The 26,182-nt window shown below is 40.0% G+C and overlaps 2 protein-coding genes across 4 annotated transcripts; both read right to left on the bottom strand.

Annotated features, from left to right (window-relative positions):
* Positions 1-11: 11 nt before the first annotated feature.
* On the bottom strand, positions 12-4,197 carry cpsf4 (cleavage and polyadenylation specific factor 4). The gene is made up of 8 exons (XM_008415580.3): positions 3,779-4,197; positions 3,591-3,641; positions 2,897-3,049; positions 2,712-2,807; positions 2,205-2,298; positions 1,967-2,033; positions 1,622-1,777; positions 12-661 (listed from the first exon to the last, which is right to left on the bottom strand). The coding sequence occupies exons 1-8, from the start codon at positions 3,879-3,881 to the stop codon at positions 593-595; spliced, it is 789 nt and encodes a 262-aa protein (XP_008413802.1). The 5' UTR covers positions 3,882-4,197; the 3' UTR covers positions 12-592.
* A 408-nt stretch (positions 4,198-4,605) lies between these two features.
* LOC108166464 (serine hydroxymethyltransferase, cytosolic-like) lies at positions 4,606-25,955 on the bottom strand. Of its 3 annotated transcripts, none has more exons than XM_081609760.1 (12): positions 24,936-25,955; positions 9,415-9,520; positions 9,175-9,320; positions 8,975-9,093; positions 8,741-8,901; positions 7,327-7,408; positions 6,965-7,177; positions 6,732-6,845; positions 6,532-6,654; positions 5,975-6,091; positions 5,545-5,655; positions 4,606-5,462 (listed from the first exon to the last, which is right to left on the bottom strand). In XM_081609760.1, the coding sequence occupies exons 2-12, from the start codon at positions 9,505-9,507 to the stop codon at positions 5,290-5,292; spliced, it is 1,452 nt and encodes a 483-aa protein (XP_081465886.1). In that variant the 5' UTR covers positions 9,508-9,520; positions 24,936-25,955; the 3' UTR covers positions 4,606-5,289. The 3 variants fall into 3 exon arrangements, with proteins under 3 accessions (XP_081465886.1, XP_081465884.1, XP_081465885.1); XM_081609758.1 differs by lacking the exon at positions 24,936-25,955 and adding an exon at positions 10,309-11,107; XM_081609759.1 differs by lacking the exon at positions 24,936-25,955 and adding an exon at positions 10,474-11,107 and having other exon boundaries at positions 9,415-10,410.
* Positions 25,956-26,182: the final 227 nt, after the last annotated feature.

Below are 26,182 nucleotides of genomic sequence, written 5' to 3'. Positions count from 1 at the left end.
ACACCTCGAGGTTTGACAAAAACGCCATTTATTTGGTACAGACAATAAATCCAGACTGCATCAGTTGACTGAACAAAAGCACCCCGGCTGATCCGTACCGCCGAGGCTCGGTCCGAGGCCGCCTCTCACGTTCGCGGTAGAGGCGGCCTGGTTCCTGCTGCCGCCGCTTGTTGCTTCTGCAGTCAGACATTAGGGCAGCAGAATGCTGGTGCAGTCACATGGCCTGAGATGTACAGTAAGAAAATGATGGTAATGCGCTCGTATAGGACCGTCTTCATTTGTTTAATTCCTCCGTTTTACAAAGTTGTTTGTCCGGTAAAGTAAAAAAAAAAAAAAGTTCTGAATGTTGTACATCAGCCCTTTCCTCTTCTGCAACATAAATCTGTATGTCCTTAATTCATTCGTTGGTGTTTTTTTCCATGTGGCAGTAAACGGGAGTAGTTTAGTTTTGCATTCACGCCGCCCGTTTCTCCTTGTGGCCGGGTCCACCTCTGTGTGGAGAAGCCGGAGGTCTCAGGCCTCCTGCCTTCAGCCGCTGTGACGTCCGGGGCAGCTGGTGTCCATGTTGGATTTAAACCCTGGAGGATGAAGGCTACTGTCCGCTCAGGAAGGCGAGGTGACCCTTATTACATTTGTTGGCGTAGTGGCCCTTCTCTCCACACTGCCGACAGATGAAACAAAAGGTTCAGTGATTACATAATAAGGGCTGCAACTAACCGTTATTTTAGTAATTAATCATTTTGACGTTTAAAAAAGAAAACTGGCACATTTTCCATTTAACCACTTGCGCCTTTTAGAAACGTGTTAAAGATGTAAATAACTTTTTTCTTTTTTTTTTTACATTTTACTCCCAAAAACAGCATTCATCTCGTGTTCGATTCGAGGATGCATCTGCTGCTAAAGAAATACTCGTACTAATCTGTTTTTGGATTAATAATTCAATAGCAAAATTTTGGTTTATTTTCTTAGATAATGGTTCTAATCTTTTATTTATGCATCTATTCATTTATATAATTATTATCCATTACAATTGCTTGTTTTGTTCTTGTTTCCTGCCCTTTGAGATCTAAGAATATAAAGGGCATTATAAATTAATATATTATTAATAAAGGTACCTAATTGCTTTTGCAAAACTTGAACCAGGTGAAGCTAAAACTATGCCACTTAATGACTTCTAGATAGAACAGGTTTACAGGTAAACTTGTTTTTCATATACATCTTAAATGCAACGTATTTATATTTCTGTACAGTTTTGGCATTATTGCTCCGAGTATGTTGGGGTTTTTTTTTTAGCAAATGGCCATTTTTAGAGTTCTGTATACTCCGGTAAACGATTAATCGATTACTAAATTAGTTGACGATTATTTAATTGATTAATTGTTTCAGCCCAACTTTAAATATTCAAAATTCATATTTCTCAAGAGTTGAAAAAGGCATAAAACTTCTTCATATGCGGACAAAGCTTTAACATTCAAATTTTATTCTAAAACCCAAAAGGTTCATCTTAACCCCTGAATCAGATATTCATACAAGACACTATAAGTTATCCACTATGTAATTTTTCTCCCTGTGGCGATAAATTACATTTTTCGCCACAGGGAGATTTAATGCGATGCCTCACCTTGTAGCAGGTGACCTGGTCCAGAGGCCGAGGCCCTCTGTTGACGGACATGTGGTTCTGCTGGACTCCAGAGTTTATGTTGTTCTGCGGCCGCTGGATGGGGCTGGTGTTGGTCAGCTGGATGAGAGAGAGTGATGAGCGGTTGACAGACGCAGCCTGCAACAAGAAACAAACTCTGGCAAATCAACAACAGCAGTGAACAAACGAGGTGAAGCAAGAGTCAAGACAGATTTGGTGAAGCCACGAAGAGTCAGATATCTGCTATTTAAAGCTAGATATTAGGCCAACTGTTTAATTGCAGGATTTAAAACAAGTGAATGTGTATTCATGGGCGCATCACGTTACCTTGGTCTGAATTTGTGCTTGTTGTGGAAGAGGAGGCTGTTCGGACATTGGCAGCTCAAACCGAGGGCTGTTGGAAAAAATATACATATTACCTTTTAAATCTATAAAACCCTCAGATTTGAAAATATGTATCCCAAAAAAACACACACACTTTTTTTTTTTAATGAAATCTAATCTATATTTAAACGTGAAAAAAAGATGTGATAGTTGTAAAACTGTAATAGAGTGGTGGACTTACTGCATAAATTTACAGGCTTTCCCTTCAGGACAGAAGCCCACCAGGTAGTTTACACAGATTACCCGCCGTGTGTGTCTGTGTCTGCAGTCGGGACCTGAGGCAGGAAAGAGTCGCACGAAGTTAGAGGAGAAATCCATAAAATGACGTCAAGATTTCTGGGCACTCTGCAAACATCTTCACATCTTGTGAGTATTTACACGTCTAGTCAGGATGCAGCCACAAACTAAAACAAGACTCTCAACAGGATTCAGATCTGAACTCTGTTGTGATTTAAACTATTCTCCACTGTAGGCGGCGGATCTCTCACCATAACTTACTAATAGTTGTCCCGTCGACAAACTGTCACACAGGAGCTGGGAATCTCTCCAGCTTTTGTTTCACGTCTCTTTCATAATTATGTGAGATTTTGCGTTGGTCTATCGCTCATAATCACAATAAAACACACCAACACTTGTGGCTGTAATGTGAAAAGTACCAACGGTTCTCCAAGGGACAACTGGACCTCACCGTGTTTACAGAATCCTCGGTCGTACCACGGACAGTCTTTGATCTTCGACTCCGGATCGATGTGCAGGAAGGGACACTCCTTGTTGCTACACTCTCCTGAGGGTTGAAACGCACTCATTGGCATCAAACGGTTGGTGACCGACAGCCGCGGGTCAAGTACAATTGAAACGCGAGCGCGAACCAACCGAATTTCGAGTAGAAGTAGCATTCGGGCATCTTGGTCATGTCGTACTCGTGGAGAAACTCGCACTGGTCTCCCTTCTTGCACAGGCCTCTGAGCCAGTGTTTACACACCACCGTCTTCTCTCCGCTGATGTGACGGAACGGACACATCCCGCCTGCAAAATGCAACCCGAGGGATTACAACTCATCACGCAGAAACGATTCATCCCTAACTAAGTCTATAGCATTATTCTCAGAACGATCAAAATTGTTTGCTTCCCCACCCCCCCTTTTCAGGCACATTTACAAAACTCTCAGTCCATTTTTAATATATCTGTGTGCAACTTTACTGTTGCTCAGCTTTTACTGTGAGTAAATGTTAAGTCTGTCTTTTTGATGTTTGAATTTGACATGCACATTCTGTACATTTTAAATTAACCAGGTCAGTTGCACATTCCGTTGGAGTGAAGTGCATCTTTCCTTATAAACTACACTGTTTTTATGATGAAATTTTGCCCTCACTGTACAGTATTTTTACTCTTTATTCAGTTTTTTTTCCCATATTTTATAAATGATCCAAGAAGGATTTTCAATCTAGAACACTTAACACAATAGCTGTTAAAATATACGATCTGCTGAGATTGGATTTGTGAACAGAGGTCTTTAGTGGTAGCTGAGCTGCTAACACAACACCTGTCGAAATTGTGGTTTCTTTACCTTTCATACAAGCTCCCCTCATGAAGAACTCGCACACAGCTGACCCGGACTCTGAAAGCAGACACATATCAGCACACGGTCAATAGAAAGCTAGAGGGAACATGTGCGTCCACTGAAGTTTAGTGTCTGCTAGCTCCTCCAGTGGTTCACACACAGCGGCTAGCAGCGGTTAGCACAGCGGCACTTACTATCCATGCCAGGGAAAGGCAGAGGCTGTGCTCCGAGCTGCTGCTCCACAGCAAACTCCAGGTCAAACTTGATGTGATCCACGTTGGCCAGTAACTCCTGCATGACTGCGTCAGTTTGCAGCTTTCAAACTCAAACAACTGTACGGTTAGTTTTCCGTTAAGCTAACCTGCAACCGAACCTTGTTAGCTAGTAGCTAACCAGTCTCTGGCAGCTAAACGGGTTAGCTAGGCTAACCGACGAGCAAATAACAACCGCAAACCATCGACTTTGTTTTGGTTTGTAGCTTCGGTGTTTCAAAAACAGCCTGGAGACATTAACATGGCTCGTAGCTGTTAATGTTTTTATTATCGGACGGCTTCTCACTCCGTGTGAGGAGGCGCGCGCACCAGAAGCAGACAGCACTAATCGATGCGCGAGTTGTTACTGTTAGATCACCGAGCATCCTTCACGAGATGTTTTCGTTTCTGGTAGATTATCGATGTCTTCAAAATGTATTTTACAACAGTGAAAACAATTAAATATATTACTGAAGTTGTCACAATTTTAAATGTTGACCCAAGCTAAAATTCTTTGATATGTAAATACGTAGGCTATTTACATATTTCTCTTAACCTTTTAGCTTAAGGTCTTTCAATTATAGAAAACCACCAGCACATAAATAAGCTACAATTCTGATAAATTTTACATATTTTTTTTCGATAACGTCTTCTGACTTGAATTTAAAAGAATAAGTAATATCGTTTTTTTTTTTTTAATTTCACAATTAAAATTTCTTTAAATCTAACACAAGTACCTCAATATGTTTTCATATAAAAAAAATAACACTTGCTTGTTTTAATTTTTTTTATTTAAAGATTGCAACAATATTGGTTTATTTGTGAAATTATTTTGCATTATTTACATCCAGAATTTTCATTTATAAAAATATTACAGTACATTATTTCCTGAATTAGCTTGTAAACACTTCATAACAGTGAAAACAATTCAGAAGTGACATAACATTAGTGATTTCTTCAACTGCACTGTCTTTGTAGCTGCAATGTCAAACATTTTGCTACAATATTTCAGCTTGTCTCTATACCAAATAAATAAAATAGCTGCAGATAAAATTTTGTATCCAACTCTGTTCGACTAATTGCGGTTTGGATCATTGCTTGAGCAAGTCGACCACTATATAGGATGAGAGAAACTCTTAATCATGTTTCCCTGTTTACCTACTGTAGATTAGTAGTAGGTTATGGAAAAATGCAATTGAAATAATTAGTATAGAGGCAAAAAATGACACCTGGGTGGCTAGGAAACATCCCAACTGGTGAATGGGAATATTAGCCAGCTCCCAGTTTGGTTGTGGACTCCTCCATTGTTTCATCCCCAACATGATTTTTTTATACACATAAGGCCAACAACCGAAACTTCACCTGTGCAAAACGACAAATGGAAAAAATGGCCACCACCTATTTCAAAGACATAATCGAGTGTCTGGATTTGAGCAGCGACCCTGCCTGAGTGTCTACAGTTCAGGAAGGCCCGGCACGGGGAACTGCCCGGCGAAGGCCTCCACCTCAGTCCGGATCTCAGCCATCCGCTGCTGGAGCTTCCCTCCCTGAGCCAACGCCTGGACGAACTCCTTCAGGGTGGCCCGGGGGTCCAGACTTCTCTGTACTTCCAAAGTCAGCTCAATACCTGCAGGGAGAAAGTACGGCGAATCTTATACTTAAATAACGCTTGTTGTGGTGAATGTCGCCTTTTTACTACTGAAGCTTACCTCTGTGGATAAAATGTGCCACTTTTTTGAAGTCTTCCTCTACCAAACCTCTGGAGGTCAGAGCTGGAGAGCCAAACCTCAGACCGCTTGGGAGCAAAGCACTAGTAGCACCTATGGAGAAAAGAAAAGAGAAAAATCACACACACATACATTTTATGTATGCAATGATCTCTTTTTTCTTTTGCTTTTTTTGTTTTTCTTATATTTTTTTCTGCATTGTGTTTTTTTTTATCTTTCTTTTTTTTATATAAATTACCAGTATAAATAAATATGCATAAATTAAAAAAAATGTTTTTGCAATAGGTTTATTAATTTCTCCAAACTGACTTTGCGTATCAATGTGTGTGTAGATGATGGTAGAGGTGGTTGCTCTCAGTTTTACCTCTGCCCGTGTTATTTATAGAATAATATATAATCGCTTACTGAATACCTAGACAGGTGTTCTTGTTGCAAGAAATGGCGCAGGCTTGCAAGACCTTCTCAGCTCGTCCTCCATCAGTTTCTTTATCACGCAAGTCCATCAGGATCAGATGATTGTCAGAACCGCCTGCACAGGAAGCAACAAACAGCAAAAAAGATCCAGCACACACAATATACAAACTCAAATCACTCGCAATAATAGAAAATGTCTTGTCTTAACCAAAAGTGCCAGACTCCAGTCCTTGTAGTGCTAATTTTCTGCTCCTATTAGATGCATTTGTTTTTTTAACAGAACTGATTCAAATGAATGACTGTCTATCTGATCTCTGTAGAGATGAATGACATGATAATGGAGGAATTTAACCATTTCATTAAAGTTGTTCATGTTGGAGAAGGGAATCATCTAAAGGCTGCAGCATGATAGCTCTCGAGGACTGGACATGGACATCCCTGATCTTAACAATGAAATGAAAGTAAACAGAATTAGTTGGAAGCGTTTTCCATTTATGTAAAAAATAATTTATGCCTGGGTGTTTCTAATTAGCCCAATATGTGTGCAACGCCTACCAGTGACGATCCTGTAGCCGAGGTCCATGAGGGAACTGGACAGAGCTTTGCAGTTAGCAAGAACCTGCAGCTGGTAAGACTTAAACTCTGGAGTCATGGCTTGTTTCAGAGCCACGGCAACACCTGCCAGGAGCGGACATTACCTCAGTGTCAGCGCTGCTGCTGCCATTAAAGCCAAATGATAATGATAACAATTGTACCTGCAATTGCATTGTTGTGTGGCCCTCCCTGCAGCCCTGGAAACACAGCCTGGTTGATCAAAAACTCCAAGTTGTGCAGCGTCTTCTTGCCGTTGATGTCCACACTCCGTACTCCTGGAGAAAAGGGAGAAACAGAAAAAAAACAACAACTTTAAAACATGAGCAGACAGGTATCGTGGGAGCGTTAAATCACTTACCATAGGTTTTATTCAAGTGTTTTGGGTCTTTCCTACCTTTCCAATAAAAGATAAGTCCACTACGGCAACCTCGCAAACTTTTGTGAGTCGTTGTCGTGACGATGTCACAGTGGTCAAAGGGCGACGGCACGACTCCGGCAGCCACCAGTCCACCAATGTGAGCCATGTCTCCCATCAGATAGGCGCCGTTCTCACAGGCGATCTGCTTCAAGCGGGCGTAGTCAAGGTTACGGGAATAGCACGTCGTCCCTTAAAAAGTGGAACCAAACAAAGGTAAAGAAGTTAAGGAAAACAGAAGGTATACATACACACACTTTGTGTGTGTGTGTGTGTGTGTGTGTGTGTGTGTGTGTGTGTGTGTGTGTGTGTGTGTGTGTGTGTGTGTGTGTGTAAATTACCTGCAATGATGAGCTTGGGGTGGAACAGCCGTGCAGTTTCTTGGAGTTTATCGTAATCAATGTAGCCAGTTTCTGGATTCACCTAACAGCAATTGCAGCACCCAGCAGGTTAAGACGCATAAATCATCTGTCTTGCATTTTGAATGTTTGAGAAACAACAGCAATACGGCATCAGAACAGATTGTTATGTTGCTACATTTATGAACATATCCTAAAATAATTTATGGCCACAGGTTAAGTTAACCTATAAGGAAATCTGATCTTATTTTACTTCTGCACAACCTGCAAATTTGGGCATTATTAAAGTAAAAAAAGAAAAGTGTAATAGTCTTTTCTCCTATTTTTCCCAAAGCATATTCAGCTACAGCAGAGACCTGTGATGATTAGTAGCCAGATTTTGGCCTCCTGTCTGAACAAAACATATGCTGACACTGATAGATTGTGTTATTAAAAAAATAACTGATATCTCCAGAGTTTCCTGTTGCTAGATTTTACCTTCAAAATTAGTAGTTGGTTGTCATTTTTCTTTGTGTCTGAGCTAAATGAAAAAGGGTCTGACTGAATCTGATGCCTGGATATATTTCAGTGTTTAGACTTTTCCCAACTGTCAGATAATTAGCATTAGCTTCAAGCGACTTTTCAGGTCCAAACGACATGTTGTGAGAATTATGGACTAACTTATGCCGTTTGAATGAAGTGACAGTTTTTCTTTAAAAAAAAAACACAAAAAAAAAACAATTTCAACTTTGCGTAACTAAGCCTTCATGAGTAAGACATAATCTGATGCTTCAACTCACAGGAGCAATTGTTAACACGAATAACTGTACAGTTTGCTAACATATAAAATATTTGCCATTTGCTACTTAGGAGCAAATCAAATTAAAGCAAATCAAATTAGGACACTTTTAAATCTCTGGACATGGTGCCGGTTTGTTAGGTCTTCCATTTATTGCACTCAGGCATCATTTCTCCTGACTTCTTTGTGCTCAGTGCACATATGACTGTAGTAGTGAAACTGACATTGATTGTAGCATTTTGTATTTTCAATCATGCACCAATATGATTATAGCGTATCGTTTGAGTTGTCAAAGAACGATCACTCTTCATAATTGCTTCTCCAGTAAGAATACAATTTATTTACAACAAACTCAACAAAATGCATTGAGAATCAGCTGCCTTGGTTACATAATTAGTGATTATTAATTAGTAATTGGTGTCAGACTTGGACTGAATGCATTTTCGAATGTTTCTGGTCAAAACTTTTAAGAAATCCGAGGAAGACATGCTTAGAGGATCGTAGCTTGTACTCCGTCCAAGTACGTACCCCACGATCGACTGGATTTCAAGAAACTTTTTCCCGGGAGTCTAATTGTCCAGTTGTTAAAAAAAAAACCAACAAAGTGTGAACTCAAACCTTGTATGGCATAGTTTCAAAGAAGATGGACGTTGCTGAGATTTTCTTCCCATCGGTCATGAAGCCGTGCGACAGGTGACCCCCGTCGGGAAGGTCCAGGCCCATGATCCGACCGTGTGGCTCCACAACGGCCGTGTAGACCGCAAAGTTGGCAGGGGATCCTTACAGAGTGAAACAGACACGTGTGAAGACGGTGCAGCAAACCTTAGAGGCAGGTTGATCAGGATTTCACACCCGAGTACGGCCGCACGTTCACTCCCCATTTCTCAGAGTCCAAACCGAAGACCTCCAGGGCTCTCCTCTGACAAAGTGTCTCCAGTTCATCGTTATACTCCGGCCCGTCGTAGTAGCAGCTACACAGAAGCAGCACACCTATATTTATTGCATGATAAAATCAAATCTGCCATAACGTGAGCCTCTAGCAGGAAATGTACCTCTGACCAGGAAACCCTTTAGAGTACTTGTTGGTCAAACAGGAGCCAAGAGCCTCCAGGACGGCTCTGCTGGTGAAGTTCTCAGATGCTATCAGCTCCAGACCGTTTGTCTGCTTGAACTTCTCTTTTTTTATGATAGAAAACACCTAAAAACAAAACAAAAGAAAAAAAAACACTGTCCAATATTGATCTAATTTATAGAGAAACAGATCGTCCATTCAAAGTCCCGTGAAGACGAACCTCTGAGTCGTTGATCGCCAGAGGCTCCACCATCATGTCCTGGTGTGACTCCCATCCTTCTTTCCTCACAGAGCAGCCATTTGGTCGAGGCATAGCTGCTGCTTTTCTGCTCACAAACGGTAGAAATATAAACAATAAGTTACATTTTTATCCCTATAATCAACTAAATAAATCATGAAGTCTGCAGTTGTTTGGCTCTCCAATGATTCTCCACTTTGCCTTGCACCTGCTTGTCTTGTTTTACAAGATTAAAACTTCCGGCTAACAGGTAGCAATCTACAAATTAATCTGCCCAAAAAGCTCACCAGAGCAAAACAAAACAAAACAAAAAAACAGAGGTCTTCAGTTACAACCGTCAGGTTTTTTCCAGCTCACTCAAGACATCTCGTTACCAATGTGAGCAGCACAGGAGCAAAAATGAGACAAAGAGCCAAACAAATGAAATTAAATCGATCAGAGCCCTCACTCGGATAACTTGTATCAAAACTGAAACTTGCTTGGTTTTTATTATTATTTCTACTTGCTTGTGCAAACATCAGCTCTGAGAAGCTAATGAGGACAGAAGTTATGAATCCTACCGACCAAATGATGGAGACGCCTTTCGATTTCATTGTTTTAGGTTTAATCGACGCAAAAAAACAAAAAAACAACAACACTAGCACGTGCTGTTGTTTCTCCTCCTGTTCTGTTTGAAGGTTTGTTATAAGCAACTTTTTCCAGGCATCCTTTTTAATTTTTCTCTTCTTTTTTTTTTTTAAAAACTGGACTCATTTAGCCACTGCTGAAAGTCGAAATGTGACCTCACTGCAATGATGATATGTAAACATAACTTGCTTATTATAAAAGAAAATTTTAGCAAATTCTTTTATTTAAAAAAAAAAAAGATCTTCTTACCTGCTGATGAGACTCTTTCTCTGTTAATGGTGGAGCTGGAGACAGAATCCCAGCAAAAAGACAAGGCCCTTGAACACACTGCTCCTTTCTTTCCTGTCTGTCCTGTGAATTCAAAGGACTGAAATCTTTTCCAGGTGCCAGGCACTTACCTACCTACCTACCTACCTGTGGGAGTGGTTGACATGTAACCAGATGATGCTGTGGGATCTCCTTGGATCTCCCGGGTGGGGCGGGTATCGTCGATTCTCAGCTGTTTATTTCCTCATGTCCGTCTCACTAAATTCTGCTTAATCTGCCTGAAGCTGAACCGTTTTGCTCACTGTCAAGTTCACAAGAGGAATAATCAACATTTTCTGCGAAACAAGGAAAAACATCCTGTTCATAAATAATCTGAGATCATATGAGATCATAGGCGTAGGAAGCGGGGGGGGGGCGAGGGGGACATGTCCCGCCCAATATTGGAGAGAGTCACATTCGTCCCCCCCCAATAATTTCACCTCAGGTGCGAAGAATTTTAAAATCTTCCACTCGCATGCTTTTATTTTGAAGACGCACAACAGCGCATTAGCTGAGCGCTTCCTCCCCTCTGAACGGCTCAAAGTAAAGGCAGCAGCAGACGGAGTCAGAGAAACTCCGTTTGAATGAGATAAACGATCTGTCAGGAATTTTGCCATGAATATCGCTCGTTTATAACATCTTGTCAGTTTATTTTCATATATAGAACTAAATCTTTTTGGTTAAGCTGTTTTAATTCTGGAATAGTCAAATGTCCAATATTTTACTGCTAACTTTGTTTAAAAGTTAGCTAGTCTAGTCACAATGATTTAGACCAGTGTTTCTCAACCTTTTTTGGGCCAGCGCCCCCCACCAAAGAATTTGCAGGCTACTTTGCACTGACCATTATTTTATCATTAATATTACTATCGCTATTGTAGATGTTTTGATTTTTATGCTTGTATCTGTATTTATCATCAAAAATAATTTCCCAGAGAACATAAAAGTCATGGGAATAGAGATTATTTTCACAGGTGTCTATGAAAACTGCAATGAACATTCAAGTTAAAATTGGTAGGTCTAACAGCAGCCAGAGTGGAAAATATATTCTTATTTTGTGCCATTTTCTAGTTGTTAAATATTCCACAAAATGACCAGATAAAATATGTTCAACATGCCAGTTTAAACTTTGAACTATTTGCAAAACGACTGAGCTCTGCAACATTAAAACATGGATAAAACTGTAACTACATTAATCATAGCTCTTCTTCTCTTCAGTGTTTCTGTCAGTTTCTGGTGGTGCAGCTCTGTGCTGCCTTCAGGAAAATGGGACATCAGAGTATCAACCATAAAATTTCACCCACATGGCATTTATTGTGCAAAGCAGAGCTTTCAGTAGAAAAACAAAAGTTCCAGATCCTTTTAATGCCATACAAATATGAGACAAAAACATGGATTATATCTTTGTGTAGACCTGTCTATTGATTATAGATTAATAGTTTTACTGGACAGAAATTACAAAGAACAAATGTGGTTCTTAATCAAATCCTAATGAGTCAAACTGAAAGTGTCATGGAGTCATCAGCCTCATGACATTAACACTGACATGAACGTAATACTGAAGAAATAAATATATCAAATCTAATTAAAAACATAAATAAGTGATCAGTTCTTTAAGATATATTTATTCTCAGTACTAGATTTGGTCTCAACAAACCCATGACATTTCAACAATATTATTTTACCTTTTATCTGGAAATAGTGTGTTTATTCTTGCCATACAGTCTTCTGTATTAATTATTGCTCAAAAGGTCTTGCCATACCAGTTTATTCCTCTGTATTTACTTTAGTTTCTTAGTTTATTCTCGCATTTTGTTCTTAATTCATTTCCATTTAGTTTCTTTTGATTAGGATTATCCTCTCTTGGTTTATTGCTATGTCCACTTTAGTTTCTTTTCTGTTGCTAGATTTATTTGATCATTTATTGACCATCACTAATTTTCACTCATCACCTGCTGCGCCGCCTAATCATCATATGTTTCACATCATGTGTTGATTTTTTCACTGTTCAGCGTCAGATTTTCTGTTTTTATGCCATAATTCACATCTAGTTCGTCGATCCGTTTTATGTCCGGCTTCTCCTGTTTCAGAGTTTTGCGCAATGTGCGCGTCTTTTTTTTCTTTTTTTTTTTTAACCTCTAAGGTGCAGGACGGTCAGGAAGCGTATCGATGGGGAAATGGCAGACTGACATAAACCTTTTAAAACAACAGAAACAATTTCTGCATTCTGATTATTGAAATTTAAAAGTGCTGTGTTGTTCTATCACCCCCGTTTCATACTGGACCTCTTACAGCACCGTGTTAACGCTATAAAATGAACGCTCACTATCGTGGTATCACCAATGGAGGGATTTATTTATTTATTGATTTAAATGGGATCATTTTTCAGAGGGATACACAGTGAGGGTATCGTGATTTTAGCTGCGCAGGAGAACGAAGCTGCGCCAAGAAGCTAACAAACACTGAATAGAAGAGCTGCCATCGATACAGTTGCAGCCAAGCATGGTTTAATGTTACACAATACAGTTTTACCAAGTTGCTCAAAGTCTAAACTGGTATTGTTGTGCATTTTAAGGTGTAAAGTTTACCTTCGACCAAACGCCCCCCAAAGGCATCCCAGCGCCCCCCTTTTGTAAAAATGTCCGCCAGCGCCCCCTGCCGTCCTCTGAACGCCCCCTAGGGGGCGGTACCGCCCACGTTGAGAACCGCTAATTTAGAATGAGACTGAAAAAGCAGCGAAATTAGCCTTTTTATTATTTAAAGTGAGCAACACCTGATCATACTCGACCACTTAACGTGTATTTATATATTATATTATTTAGATATTTAGGAGAACAGCAGTGCTAGAATGATGTTGAAGAAAGGTGAAGAAGCTCTGGTGAGGTCCTCATTTAGTTTATTGAAATATGTACGAACTGTTTTTAATTTTTAAATAAACTAAATTTTATTATGAGAGGAGCAATCAGGCATAGGAGAGCCAGGTGGAGTTTCAGAGTGTGAAGATATAAAATTATATTAATTATATATTACATAAAAATTATATAATTACAGGAGACAATAAGAAAGTGCTCGAGGAGAGGTTTGAAATAAATTAGTGAAAATTTTTGCTACAAATAATAGAGTTGAGATGCATAAATGTATACATCTGAAATTAAGTTGTTTAAATTCTCATTCTGTATGATAAAAACATACTTTTTATTTAATTCACATTCTGACCTGTAAATTACTGTAGTGTCTGTTGAAATCTATGAATCCATGCAGGAACATCAGCTGCAGAGAGTCAGAGGGAGGCAGAGACAGAGCACATATCTGTAGATATTTTTAGTTTATGTTTGCGGTTAAAAATGACAGGAGATAAAAACATTTAGGCTTTTTGCTTCAGTGTTTTTATGGCTCATGTTTGGTACGTTACTGAATGCAGAGCTTGAAAGTGAGACTGAGTTACAGTGAGGAGCTAAGGTGTCTGTTGACGTGAAAGGATCATTTTTATTTTTTGTAGATCAAACTGTTGCCTGATGTAGAGAGTTGTCAAGAAGAACAACTTGTTTTTTAGATTTATTTTTGTTGGTCAACTGCTGTATTGAGTTTAAACTGCGGTCCTATTTTTATTTGTTTTTCTTTGGTTTTAGAAAGAGGTAGACGAGTTCAACTGCAAGTCATTATATCGTGCCATTTTGACCAATAATCAATGTTTTTGACATAATATATTCAGATTGGTAGCCTGTCTGTGCTACCAGGTATGTAGCTTGCTGAAGCAATGCTAAAGTGGTGCTCATCCTGGAATCTGATTATTGGATTGTAAATAGTAGTGTTAGAATTGTTACTGAAACAATGGTCAGTTAGAGTAACGCATTATGATGTGTTGATGGATATTGTTTGCATTTCTGCTCAAAATATTATGATCTGTCAGGTTTCGATATGCATCCCCCCAATGACAGACTCGTTCTACGCCTTGCCTAGACACTCTAAAAGGAATACTATTCTTACTTAAATTATGTTTGTATGCTTACTCAAGTCTCACTAAATTGTTATTCACTCAAGTAATGTGAGCAATGTACGTGTTTGGCTGAGAACGTACAGACTACGTATTTTGAGTAACTGGATTTGACTATTTTTGTCATGGAGTGAATGCTTCAGCTCAGCGGTGCGCAGTAAGTGCGGAAGTTCCATTGGAGAAACAGAGCTGAGTTATTCGTTTCAGTATATTTTCATGGCCATGTATGCCTTTACTACTCGATATTGGTTACAGGTTAATTTTTTTAAAAAGATGAGCATAAAGTCTTTGCAGGCTATATGCTAATGTTAGCATTGGCTCATGGATCCAACATTAGCTAAATGCTAAAACTTTTACTTGAGAGCTTTAATGTTTTGTCCATTGTTGTGGAAAAAATTACCAAGCACTGTTCAGGTAAATCACTCAATCAGGTTTATTATGATTATGCACATACAGAGAGCTTGTAGGACAATCATCATGAAGCAATTCTGGATGGAAGCTCTGCCAGCGAGACAAAATAGTCTTTTACACATTAAAGTTAATTTTAAATTGACTTTCTTATGTCTAGAAGAATGAATTTCTAAACTCCTAACATCTTAGGAGTCAAACACTAGAATGATCTAATTAAGCTACCAATTTCATGTGTTTTCTAGGAAACCACAAAACAAAAAATTACATAGTGCAGTGAAGGTATAGATAAGTGTCCGTTCAAAACCGATAAGTGTCCGTTAACCCAATAAGAAGCGCAGAGTTTCATCTGGAAGTAGGTAAAGCGTAGAAGCAGGAACACTGATCACTGCTCAGAGGATTGTTACCTCCTGTCATAAAGTATAATCTTCACTCTCTGCTTCGTCACTCGACGTGGACCGCATAGTTTTTGAGTGGGAGCCTTTCAGAAATCCAAACTAGCCGTGCTCTGGAGTTGTCCTCTTTGGTGTCAAAAGTTGAAGTACTTGATATTGGTAGAGTGAAGTTTTGCTGCTCACTCTGTGCTCTGTTGTTTCGATTAAGTCGTGATCTAGATGGATGTTATGACAGTCGTCCTTCAAGTGTGTTATGTTGTTCCTTCTCGCCTTCCCCACTCGGTCTCGGCGTTGCTGCAGCCAATCCTCCCCCGTCTCTCCTCTGGCTTCCTGTCAGTCAACTGGTTCTGGTGTTGGATCTTGGTTGTCCGATGTCCTCAGGAAATGTCCATGTGTCCAAGATGAACAAGCGTCAACAGTTCAAGTCGTCTTCTTCACAGCTTGAAGCATGTTTAGCTTTTCTTCCTCTACGCTGATACTGGACAGCAGACCGCGGAGGTTGTTAAAGCTCGTCTCCACAGTTTTCAGTCCAAATGCCACAGGAGACTGACAGTTGTCCCTGGAGGTGATGGGGTCTTTTCTGTCTTCTTGATCTCCAATCTTCTAATCATTTTCATCGGTGGTTTGTAGGAGGGACATCATCTGGTCATGGGAGGAATGGGAGGAGTTGAGGTCAAAGGTCAGATGACCGTGCGAGGCTCAGACAGGAGAAAGAAAAGCAATAGAAATCATTAGGGCTGTTTTGTCATTTCCTTGTTGTTTTCTATATAATTTATGAATCTTATTTTAACCTTTTACGTGATCATAAGTTCAGTCTTATTATCCATCAGTATTATGGCTCCTGTTGTGGAAAGTTTGTCAGAGAAACTGAGGCTAATTGTTCGTACAGCTCTGTGTGGGATGTTTTCTGTGTATTTAGTTTTGAGGTTTTTCTGTTTGGATCTGTTTTCCCTGTGAGCCTGTGCGTCGATTGTTCCAATATGTCTAGTTCCTAATTACCTCTGTGTATTTAAGCCACCTGTTGTCCTGTTCTTTGTCAGCACTTGTGTATGTCGTTTGTTGTTGACTTTAGTCAGTCTACTCAGTTGGACTGTTAGTCCTGATGTCTGTACATTAGTCGTGTCAGTTGACTATTTGTCCTGAGTCGACGTTAGCTCTAGTTCCAGCTGCTCTGTTGCTACCGGTATGAGCTTAGCCTCCGTTTCTGCTGTGCTGCCAGTTCCTGGACTGTTGTGAGCTTCTCATCATTAAATATTCTTAATCATTCATCCATCTACACCCTGGGCTTCTTCTGCATTTTCTCTCACCACCTCACCTCAACTTCATGATACTTAGAGCTGCTTTTAGTATGAAAGAGTCCCTAATAAATAAAATTAATTAATTGATTGATCCTTTTAAGAAAATTTTTTTTAAACTTATTTATTCAAACGCACGAAAGAAAAATTTAACATATTAAGGCCTGTAATTTATCAACAAAAGATTTACGTTCAGCATTTAATTCCAAACAATTCACCCTGAGGAGGAGATTGCGTGCTGGAACCACTTAGACCCATTCTTCTTGAATTGGGTGGCATATCCTCTTTAGACTGCAAATGTCTTCACAGAGTCCAACAAATCAACTTTGTGGTCGCTCTGCCTCTTAATCCTCTAAGAAGGGCATTTATTTCCAATAAAGGTCTTTAGGATTCCAAAAAGGTTTGGTTCCCTCAATTTAGAAAACTCAAGGAATCACCTGCCTTATTTACCTTCCCTATGACTCGTGTTTAGTCAGAATGCTGGATTTGGGGTGGAACCCTCCATGCATGGTCAGTAGTTTCCGAGTGTCTTAACATCGGTGGTCTTCATCTCCTCCTTTGGCCAGCTGATTATTCCTGCAGGGTCTCTGATTACTGGTAAGGCGTAGCTGTTTATCGCATGGATCTTGTTCTTGCCATTGAGCTGGCTTCTCAGGACTTGCCTTATTCGTTGGAGGTATTTGGCTGTGGCTCCTTTCCTTGTGACCTCATTCAGGTTGCCATTTGCTTGTGGTTTTCCCAGGTACTTGTAACTGTCCTCAATGTCTGCTATTGTTCCTTCTGGGAGTGAGACCCCTTCTGTGTGGATGAGGTTCCCTCTCTTTGTAACCATCCGCCACACTTCTCTAGTCCGAATGACATCCCAATGTCAGTGCTGTAGGTCCTGGTGGTGCGGATCAGTGAGTCGATGTCTCGCTCGCTCTTGGCGTACAGCTTGATGCCATCCATGTAGAGGAGGAGACTTTTGGTGGCTGCATTCTTGAGTCGGTATCCGTGGCCAGTCTGGTTGAAGTTTGGAGCCATCCCGTTCTTCCAAACAGCGATGGTGCTCAGAGGGGCTTTCCTCCATTGCTCCTTCCCACCTGCCTCACCCGGAGAGCCAGGCCGCTGCTGCTGGGACCTCTGTCCGTGGAGCGCCGGCTCCTTCGTCCAAAGAGGCGCAGGCGATTCTTCTTTGTGGCTGTGTCCTTGAGGTACAGGTGTGTCACCTGTAGCTCTGTAGGTTTTTCTTTTTTTTGCCACCATTCGGATCACAGCCACGGGGGGGGGGCATCTGCCTGCGCCTGCTTACCAGCAAGTTTCTGGAGGTCCATATGGTGGCTAGGGTGAGCCACATCTCCATGAAGTCTTTTTTTGCTGTTTTCCGGTGGCTCACCCCGTGCAGCACTAGCTGCGTGTCGAGGACCTCCCTTGCTGGCAAGTATGGGAATTGCAAGGAGCCGGCCTTTGCCCACAGGTCCACAGCAGCGCTGCACTCCCACAGAAGGTGCCTAACCGACTCCGGGTCGGGGGCAGATGTCGCGGGAGTGCATGACGGCTCTGACCGGGAGGATCCCATGAGCCACCATCCTGGAGTCTGTTTGGAAGAACGGGATGGCTCACGTTGATGATTTGGCTGAGGGGATTCAGACCTATGCAGAACAGCAGTGGGGGCAGAGAGTTTCCTGGAAAGAATTATGATTCTTTCCAGAGTTTTTGATTTCTGCCCCATTTCATTGACACTTGTGCAAGTGGTTTGCAGTTGCAGGTTTTTGTTTTTTTTTAGTTTTTTTTTATTATTATTATTATTATTTTTATATATATATATATATATATACTGCAAACTGCACAATTGGTTTGCAGTTGCAGTTTTTTATCCATCCATCTATCCATCCATTTTCTTACACCCTTGTCCCTTAGTGGGGTTGGGAAGGGGTGCTGGTGCCCATCTCCAGCTAACGTTCCGGGCGAGAGGCGGGGTTCACCCTGGACAGGTCGCCAGTCTGTCGTAGGGCAGTTTTTTATTTATTTATTTATTTTTATATATATACTGCAAACCACTTGCACAATTGGTTTGAAGTTGCAGTTTTGTTTATTTTATTTTTTTATTTATATATAATGCAAACTGCAAACCAGTGGTACAAGTGTCCACTGCTGTTCTGCATCTGAACCCCCTCAGCCCAATCACCAACAAGACTGGCTACGGATACCGACTCAAGAATGGGGCCACCATTAATGTTACCCTAACCCTCCTCTACATGGATGACATCAAGCTGTACGCCTAGAGCGAGTGAGACATCGACTCACTAATACACACCACCAGGATCTACAGCACTGACATTGGGATGTCATTCGGACTAGAGAAGTGTGGTCGGATGGAGGGAAGGTCATCCACACAGACGGGGTTTCACTCCCAGAAGGAACAATAGCAGACATTGAGGACAGTTACAAGTACCTAGGAATACCACAAGCAAAAGGCAACCTGAATGAGGTCACAAGGAAAGGAGTCACAGCCAAATACCTCCAATGAATAAGGCTAGTCCTGAGAAGCCAGCTCTGAGGGTGATTCTTTTTTTGCAGCAACATTCCATGTCCCCATGTTTTGCTTACAATTATTTTTTGTAAAATGTGCCAAATATTTACAGCAAAGTATTTTAATTATACATTTAGATCAGTGTTTCTCAACCTTTTTTGGGCCAACGCCCCCCCAGCCTTTATCCAGGTCCCCCACCGCCCCCCACCAAAGAATTTGCAGGCTACTTTGCACTGACCATTATTTTATCATTAATATTACTATCGCTATTGTAGATGTTTTGATTTTTATGCTTGTTTCTGTATTTATCATCAAAAATAATTTCCCAGAGAACATAAAAGTCATGGGAATAGAAATTATTTTCACAGGTGTCTATGAAAAATGCAATGAACATTCAAGTTAAAATTGGTAGGTCTAACAGCAGCCAGAGTGGAAAATATATTCTTATTTTGTGCCATTTTCTAGTTGTTAAATATTCCACAAAATGACCAGATAAAATATGTTCAACATGCCAGTTTAAACTTTGAATTATTTGCAAAACGACTGAGCTCTGCAACATTAAAACATGGATAGAACTGTAACTACATTAATCATAGCTCTTCTTCTCTTCAGTGTTTCTGGTGGTGCAGCTCTGTGCTGCCTTCAGGAAATTGGGACATCAGAGTATCAACCATAAAATTTCACCCACATGGCATTTATTGTGCAAACCAGAGCTTTCAGTGGAAAAACAAAAGTTCCAGATCCTTTTAATGCCATACAAATATGAGACAGAAACATGAATTATATCTTTATATTGACCTGTCTATTGATTATAGATTAATAGTTTTACTGGACAGAAATTACAAAGAACAAATGTGGTTCTTAATCAAATCCTAATGAGTCAAATTGAAAGTGTCATGGAGTCATCAGCCTCATGACATTAACACTGACATGAAAAATAATATTGAAGAAATAAATATAACAAATCTAATTAAAAACATAAATAAGTGATCAGTTCTTTGAGATATATTTATTCTCAGTATTAGATATGGTCTCAACAAACCCATGACATTTCAACAATATTATCTGGAAATAGTGTGTTTATTCTTGCCATACAGTCTCTGTATTAATTATTGCTCAAAAGGTCTTGCCATACCAGTTTATTCCTCTGTATTTACTTTAGTTTCTTAGTTTATTCTCGCATTTTGTTCTTAATTCATTTCCATTTAGTTTCATTTGATTAGTATTATCCTCTCTTGGTTTATTGCTATGTCCACTTTAGTTTCTTTTCTGTTGCTAGATTTATTTGATCATTTATTGATCATCACTAATTTTCACTCATTACCAGCTGCGCCGCCTAATCACCATATGTTTCACATCATGTGTTGATTTTTTCACTGTTCAGCGTCGGATTTTCTGTTTTTATGCCATAATTCACATCTAGTTCGTCGATCCGTTTTATGTCCCGCTTCTCCTGTTTCAGAGTTTTGCGCAATGTGCGCGGCTTTTTTTTTTTTTACCTCTAAGGTGCAGGGCGGTCGGGAAGCGTATCGATAGGGAAAGGGCAGACTGACATAAACCTTTTAAAACAACAGAATCGATTTCTGCATTCTGATTATTGAAATTTAAAAGTGCTGTGTTGTTCTATCACCCCCGTTTCATACTGGACCTCTTACAGCACCGTGTTAACGCTATAAAATGAACGCTCTGTATCATGGTATCACCCATGGAGGGATTTATTTATTTCTTGATTTAAATGGGATCATCTTTCAGAGGGATACACAGTGAGGGTATCGTGATTTTAGCTACCAGTAGCAGGAGAACGGGGCTGCGCCAAGAAGCTAACAGAAGCTACAAACACTGAATAGAAGAGGAGCTGCCATCGATACAGTTGCAGCCAAGCATGGTTTAATGTTACACAATACAGTTTTACCAAGTTGCTCAAAGTCTAAACTGGTATTATTGTGCATTTTAAGGTGTAAAGTTTACCTTCGACCAAACGCCCCCAAAGGCATCCCAGCGCCCCCCTTTTGTAAAAATGCCCGCCAGCGCCCCCTGCCGTCCTCTGAACGCCCCCTAGGGGGCGGTACCGCACAAGTTGAGAACCGCTAATTTAGATGTTTGCCATTATTCCTTTGCCTTTTAAATATTTTGTTCTTTACACACCTTTTTGGTGACTGACATGTTCAATTTTATGTGTCCCCAGTGCAGTGTAATAGACTTCCTCATGACATTTAAACTATAATGTATGTTTTTCTTCAATAAGTTGATTGGCTGAACTAAACCTTATTTTAATATGCAATTTTATCTACTGAAACTATTTTCTCATTTGATATTTTCTTCATATTATGCATGTCCCAGTACTAACTTTCCACCCTGTTATGATGTTTCATTTCTGCCTTCAAAAAGTCTAAAATTCCATAAAAACCATTTAATGTAAGTGACATCAATTGGTTTTGATGTGAATTCAACCATGGAAAACAAAGTAAGCTTCAACTGTCACCATCTCTGTACTTTTTCTTATCTTAAATATGTTAAACCTGTATATGTAAAGCTTAAAGTTCCACCCTGTTAGGATAGATTGTGAAAAATGTTTATTTAGTAGAATTTAAAAAACATATTAGATTTAGTCATTAAAGGTTTGTTATTTTGTTGAAGGTTAGCTAGCTAAATGTTAACCACATAAAGAGCTACAGGTAGATTAATTAGAAAAGTTCCACCCTGTTATGTTCCACCCTGTTATGATAGACTGTGAAAAATGATTATTCAATAGAATTTAAAAAACCTAATATTAGATTTAGTCATTAAAGGTTTGTTATTCTGTTGAAGGTTAGCTAGCTAAATGTTGACCGCATTAAGAGCTACAGGTAGATTAGTTAGAAAAGTTCCACCCTGTTATGTTCCTCCCTGTTATGTTCATGAACCAAATAAGGTAGAAATTAGGGTGAAAAGTAATAATTTTAAGTCAAATAAAAAAATTTCAGATGATGGAATAGAGTTGCAGAGTAGTCTGAGGTACAATGAGTTCCTGTCATGGGAAAATCCACTACAGGGATATCACCTGTTTTTGCCAAATAGAGCCAGGACAAATACTCTACCGATACTTTGACTTGAAAGAGCCAATCCTGCAACTAATAATGAAAATCATCAGATTTTAGAGTCAAAGACTTTGATTTTCCACCCTGTTATGGGACAATCCACCATGTTATGTTCCATTCCACACATGTTTTTATTAAATATTGTTACAGAAACATTAACTACTGTGAATTTTTATGTGCCACGTTGGGATTTGAAGACCAATAAATGCAAATATTGGTATACGTTTTTAAAATTACCAATATTTTCAATGCTGTCAGTAATAATGAGTAAAAAAACATTTTTTTCTTTACAATACAGTCATAAATTATTTGTAACTTCATGATGTGTTACAATTTCAAGAATAAAACATATTATATAGTAAAAGGGACACACTCTTTTTAAGAAAAAGTCATTATTTTTCCAAATTTAAATGTTTAACTATTTATGGTCTATATGTAAATGTTCATAACAGGGTGGAACACATTCAGAGACAATGTTGAAAAAAAAAACACATGTAATTATTAATTTATCCAATCCTGAGCTTGCCCATTATTAATTTCTTATTTTTAAACATGTCAGTGTTGTAACAAAATTTAAAACTTAAAACATTAATACTTTTTTTTTTCAAAAATCCTGAGGCCGAAATGTTGCCGCAAAAAAAGAATCACCCAAGAACAAGAGCCGTGCAATAAACATCTATGCCTTACCAGTAATCAGAGACCCTGCAGGAATAACTAGTTGGCCAAAGGAGGAGATAAACACCACGGATGTTAAGACTCTGAAACTACTAACCATGCATGGAGGGCTCCACCCCAAATCCAGCGTTCTGACTAAACACGAGCCGCAAGGAAGGTAAATAAGGCAGGTGATTTCTTGAGTTTTCTAAATTGAGGGAACCAAACCTTTTTGGAATCCTTTACTGTGGCGATTTAAAATAAAACCTATTGGGCGTATGTACAGTAAAAAGAGGAGTGGGCCCAAAACTGAACCTTGGGGAACCCAAGCTGTGAAACAAGGTCCCAGAATACCCCCATACTGAAATATTATCCATCCTTCCATCCATTTTCTTCCGCTTATCCGGGGTCGGGTCACGGGGGCAGCAGCTTCACAAGGGAGGCCCAGACTTCCCTCTCCCCAGCCACTTCTTCCAGCTCCTCCGGGGGAATCCCAATCCCATAAAATTTGCATGTCACTTGGGCATAATAATTTGTTTTACCTCTTATTTCTGAAGTCTGTTTCATTCTATTTTATTTTTTTCTTTCTTGATTGTCTTTTCTGTCTGTTAGAAATAAAAATAAATACATAAATAAATAAATAATTAGCTGGCCAAAGGAGGAGATGAACACCACGGATGTTAAGACTCTGAAGCTACTAACCATGCATGGAGGGTCCCACCCCAAATCCAGCACCCTGAGACTAGCCGCAAGGAAAGAGGCAGAGGACTAGTGAGTTTGAGAGCCACTGTCCAGGATGAAACATCCAAGATCCATAAATACACCAAGGACAAGGTCTCAACAGACGATGGGGAACAGAGAATGAGGTGCTGGAGGTACCATCATGGGAGGACAAGCCCCTACATGGGATACACCACCGACAAATAACTGAAGTGGCTGATATCAGGAAATCCTACCAATGGCTGGAAAAAGCTGGACTCAAGGACAACACAGAGGCTCTCATCCTGGCTGCACAGGAACAGGCCCTAAACACCAGAGCAATAGAGGCTCAGATCTACCACACCAGACAAGACCCAAGGTGTAGGTTGTGCAAGGAGGCCCTTGAGACAGTCCAGCACATAACAGCAGGATGCAAGATGCTGGCAGGGAAAGCGTACATGGAAAGACATAACCAAGTGGCGGGCATAGTGTACAGGAACATCTGTGCAGAATATGGACTGGAAGATCAAAGTGGGTAACACCCCCAAAGGTGTTGGAGAATAACTGAGCTAAGATCTTGTGGGACTTCCAGATCCAGACAGACAAAATGGTAATGACGAACCAACCGGACATTGTGGTGGTGGATAAATAACAGAGGAAAGACGTTGTGGTGGATGTAGCAGTACCAAGAGACTACAACATCAGGAAAAATGAGCACGAGAAAATTGAGAAATACCAGGGCTTCAGGGAGGAACTGGAAAAGACCTGGAAGGTGAAGACCACAGTACCATACCAACTTTATTTATGAAGCACTTTATACACCAATAAATTGATTAAAAACAGAAGAAAACTGACCAGCAGTAGAAGGGTTAAGAACACGATAGAACCGAGCTGCAGTGCATGCTTTAGCTTTAGCACAGGACAGCGTTATCTCAAATAAAACAGGCATATGGTCTGAAAATAATGAGTCACCAATCACTAAATTACAAACTGGTAGACCATAAGATAAAACCAAATCAAGACTGTGACCATGCTCGTGGGTAGCACCAGTCCCAGACTGCACAAATTAAAAGAATCGGTAACATTAAGAAATGACTGAGCCACAGGTGAAGTAGGACGACAGACATGAATATTAAAATCACCAACAATGAGAACTTGGTCATACCTTGGCATGATAACAGCCAGGAAATCAGAAAAGTCATTTATAAAGTTTTTGTTGTACTTCAGTGGCCGATAGACCGCCGGACACAGCACAGTGTGAGAGCTGCCGAGTTCAAATAGGCTGATCTCAAAACTACTAAACGAGGCCAGAGGCAACTGTTTACAAGTAAAACTGCTTTTAAAAACAGTCACTATACCTCCACCGGACCCTGACATCCTTAGAGCATTAAAATAGCCGCAGTTCCGCGGCACAAGTTCATTAAAAATGCTGGAGTCACCAAACCACTTGTCCATGATTCTGTTAATAAAACATCCAATCTAAGAGGAAAAAAAATCCCTTATGACGAAAGTTTTATTTGTCAGCAACCTGGCATTTACCAAACCGATCCTGGCAGAAATCGGCGGGTCTACACCATCAGGTGGCGTCCGGTGCTCCCGGCAAAGAGGCCGCAGGTTGCTAGGATTCACCCTGCGTCTGCGAGGAGCGCAGGGACCTGTGGTAGTGCCTGTGGTCATCGGGGCCCTCGGGGCAGTCACCCCCAAACTGGAGCAGTGGCTAAAACAGATCCCAGGAACAGCATCAGACATCTCAGTCCGGAAATGTCAGGTTCTAGGCACAGCCAAGATACTGCGCAGAACCCTCAAGCTCCCAGACCTCTGGTAGAGGACCCGAGCTCAGAGGATGAAAGAGTCCACCTGTGGAAGGGTGAGAAGGGAATTTATATAAATATGAATAAAATATACACATTGTCTGAGTATCTCCAAGGAGGTTTGATTTTAACTAGCGTTTCACCTAGCAGTAAACTACATTATTTTTTTCTTATGTGCACAACTATCAAACGTTTCCCAAATACAATGTGACCCCAACACTGAAACTGTGAGTTTCTGTAACAGTATATGTTGAGTAACTGAGGGAAATAACATAAACATACAATATTTAGGGCTCTCTAACAAGCACCATGATGTGCAGAAGTGCTCACATCCCATAACTATTTCTAGCATTTGCAATGCTGCAGCCACAAATTCCAATATATTTTACAACAAAGATGATTACTTCAAATCAACACAAAGTGCTGTATAACTGTAAAGTGTAAGGAAAATAATTTGCAAACTTTCTACCTTTCTGATAACATTTTAAAACTTAAGAAATCTGACTCGTTATCAAATTTCTGGGCCTCGTCAGAGAACTTGGGAACAGGAAATTTAACAAGGCAAGTGATATCAGATCTGAACCTGTCCGAACAATATCAGATGATACATAGGGTGCTCACAGAAAGGAACATTTTAAGTCTGCTTTTAAAGCAGGTGTTTCTGTTTTTTAATAGAATTCCTTTAACTCAAGAATTAAAGCCAGTTCTAGGAGTTTAAGATAAATGGTGGGGGGTTTTTCTCATTTCTGTGATTCTGCTTAAACATCTCTTTCTGTAAATATTTCTGTCTTTGTTCTGTAGCCTATACTTGGCATCACAAAACATTAGGCAATATCAAGATAAAATAATGGTAATATTAGCCTAAATGCAGCCAGTGGCAAGTGGGCTATAACTAGCATGTTGTCTTACATTGACTTCCTCCATTCAGTGTGCTAAACATGATTAATAAATAAATAAAATAGCTAAAAAGCTTAT

The sequence above is a fragment of the Poecilia reticulata genome, chromosome 8, assembly GCF_904066995.2.
Source record: "Poecilia reticulata chromosome 8, P_reticulata-male-v2, whole genome shotgun sequence".
Classification (NCBI taxonomy): Eukaryota; Metazoa; Chordata; class Actinopteri; order Cyprinodontiformes; family Poeciliidae; genus Poecilia; species Poecilia reticulata.
Note: the sequence above shows the minus strand (reverse complement) of the source record. Positions and strands in the feature narration are given on the sequence as shown.

Bases quoted from the DNA above. Each gene is read 5' to 3' on its own strand.
- cpsf4 (XM_008415580.3), bottom strand. From the start codon at position 3,881: ATGCAGGAGTTACTGGCCAACGTGGATCACATCAAGTTTGACCTGGAG. The intron at 2,299-2,711 runs GTGAGGTCCAGT...TTCCTGCCTCAG, and splicing joins CCGAGGATTCTGTAAACACG to GTCCCGACTGCAGACACAGA. The intron at 2,034-2,204 runs GTAAGTCCACCA...TTTTTCCAACAG, and splicing joins AAAGCCTGTAAATTTATGCA to CCCTCGGTTTGAGCTGCCAA.
- LOC108166464 (XM_081609760.1), bottom strand. From the start codon at position 9,507: ATGCCTCGACCAAATGGCTGCTCTGTGAGGAAAGAAGGATGGGAGTCA. The intron at 6,655-6,731 runs GTACAATTGTTA...CGCTCCTGGCAG, and splicing joins ACACAACAATGCAATTGCAG to GTGTTGCCGTGGCTCTGAAA. The intron at 6,092-6,531 runs GTAGGCGTTGCA...CTTCCTGTGCAG, and splicing joins CGGCTACAGGATCGTCACTG to GCGGTTCTGACAATCATCTG.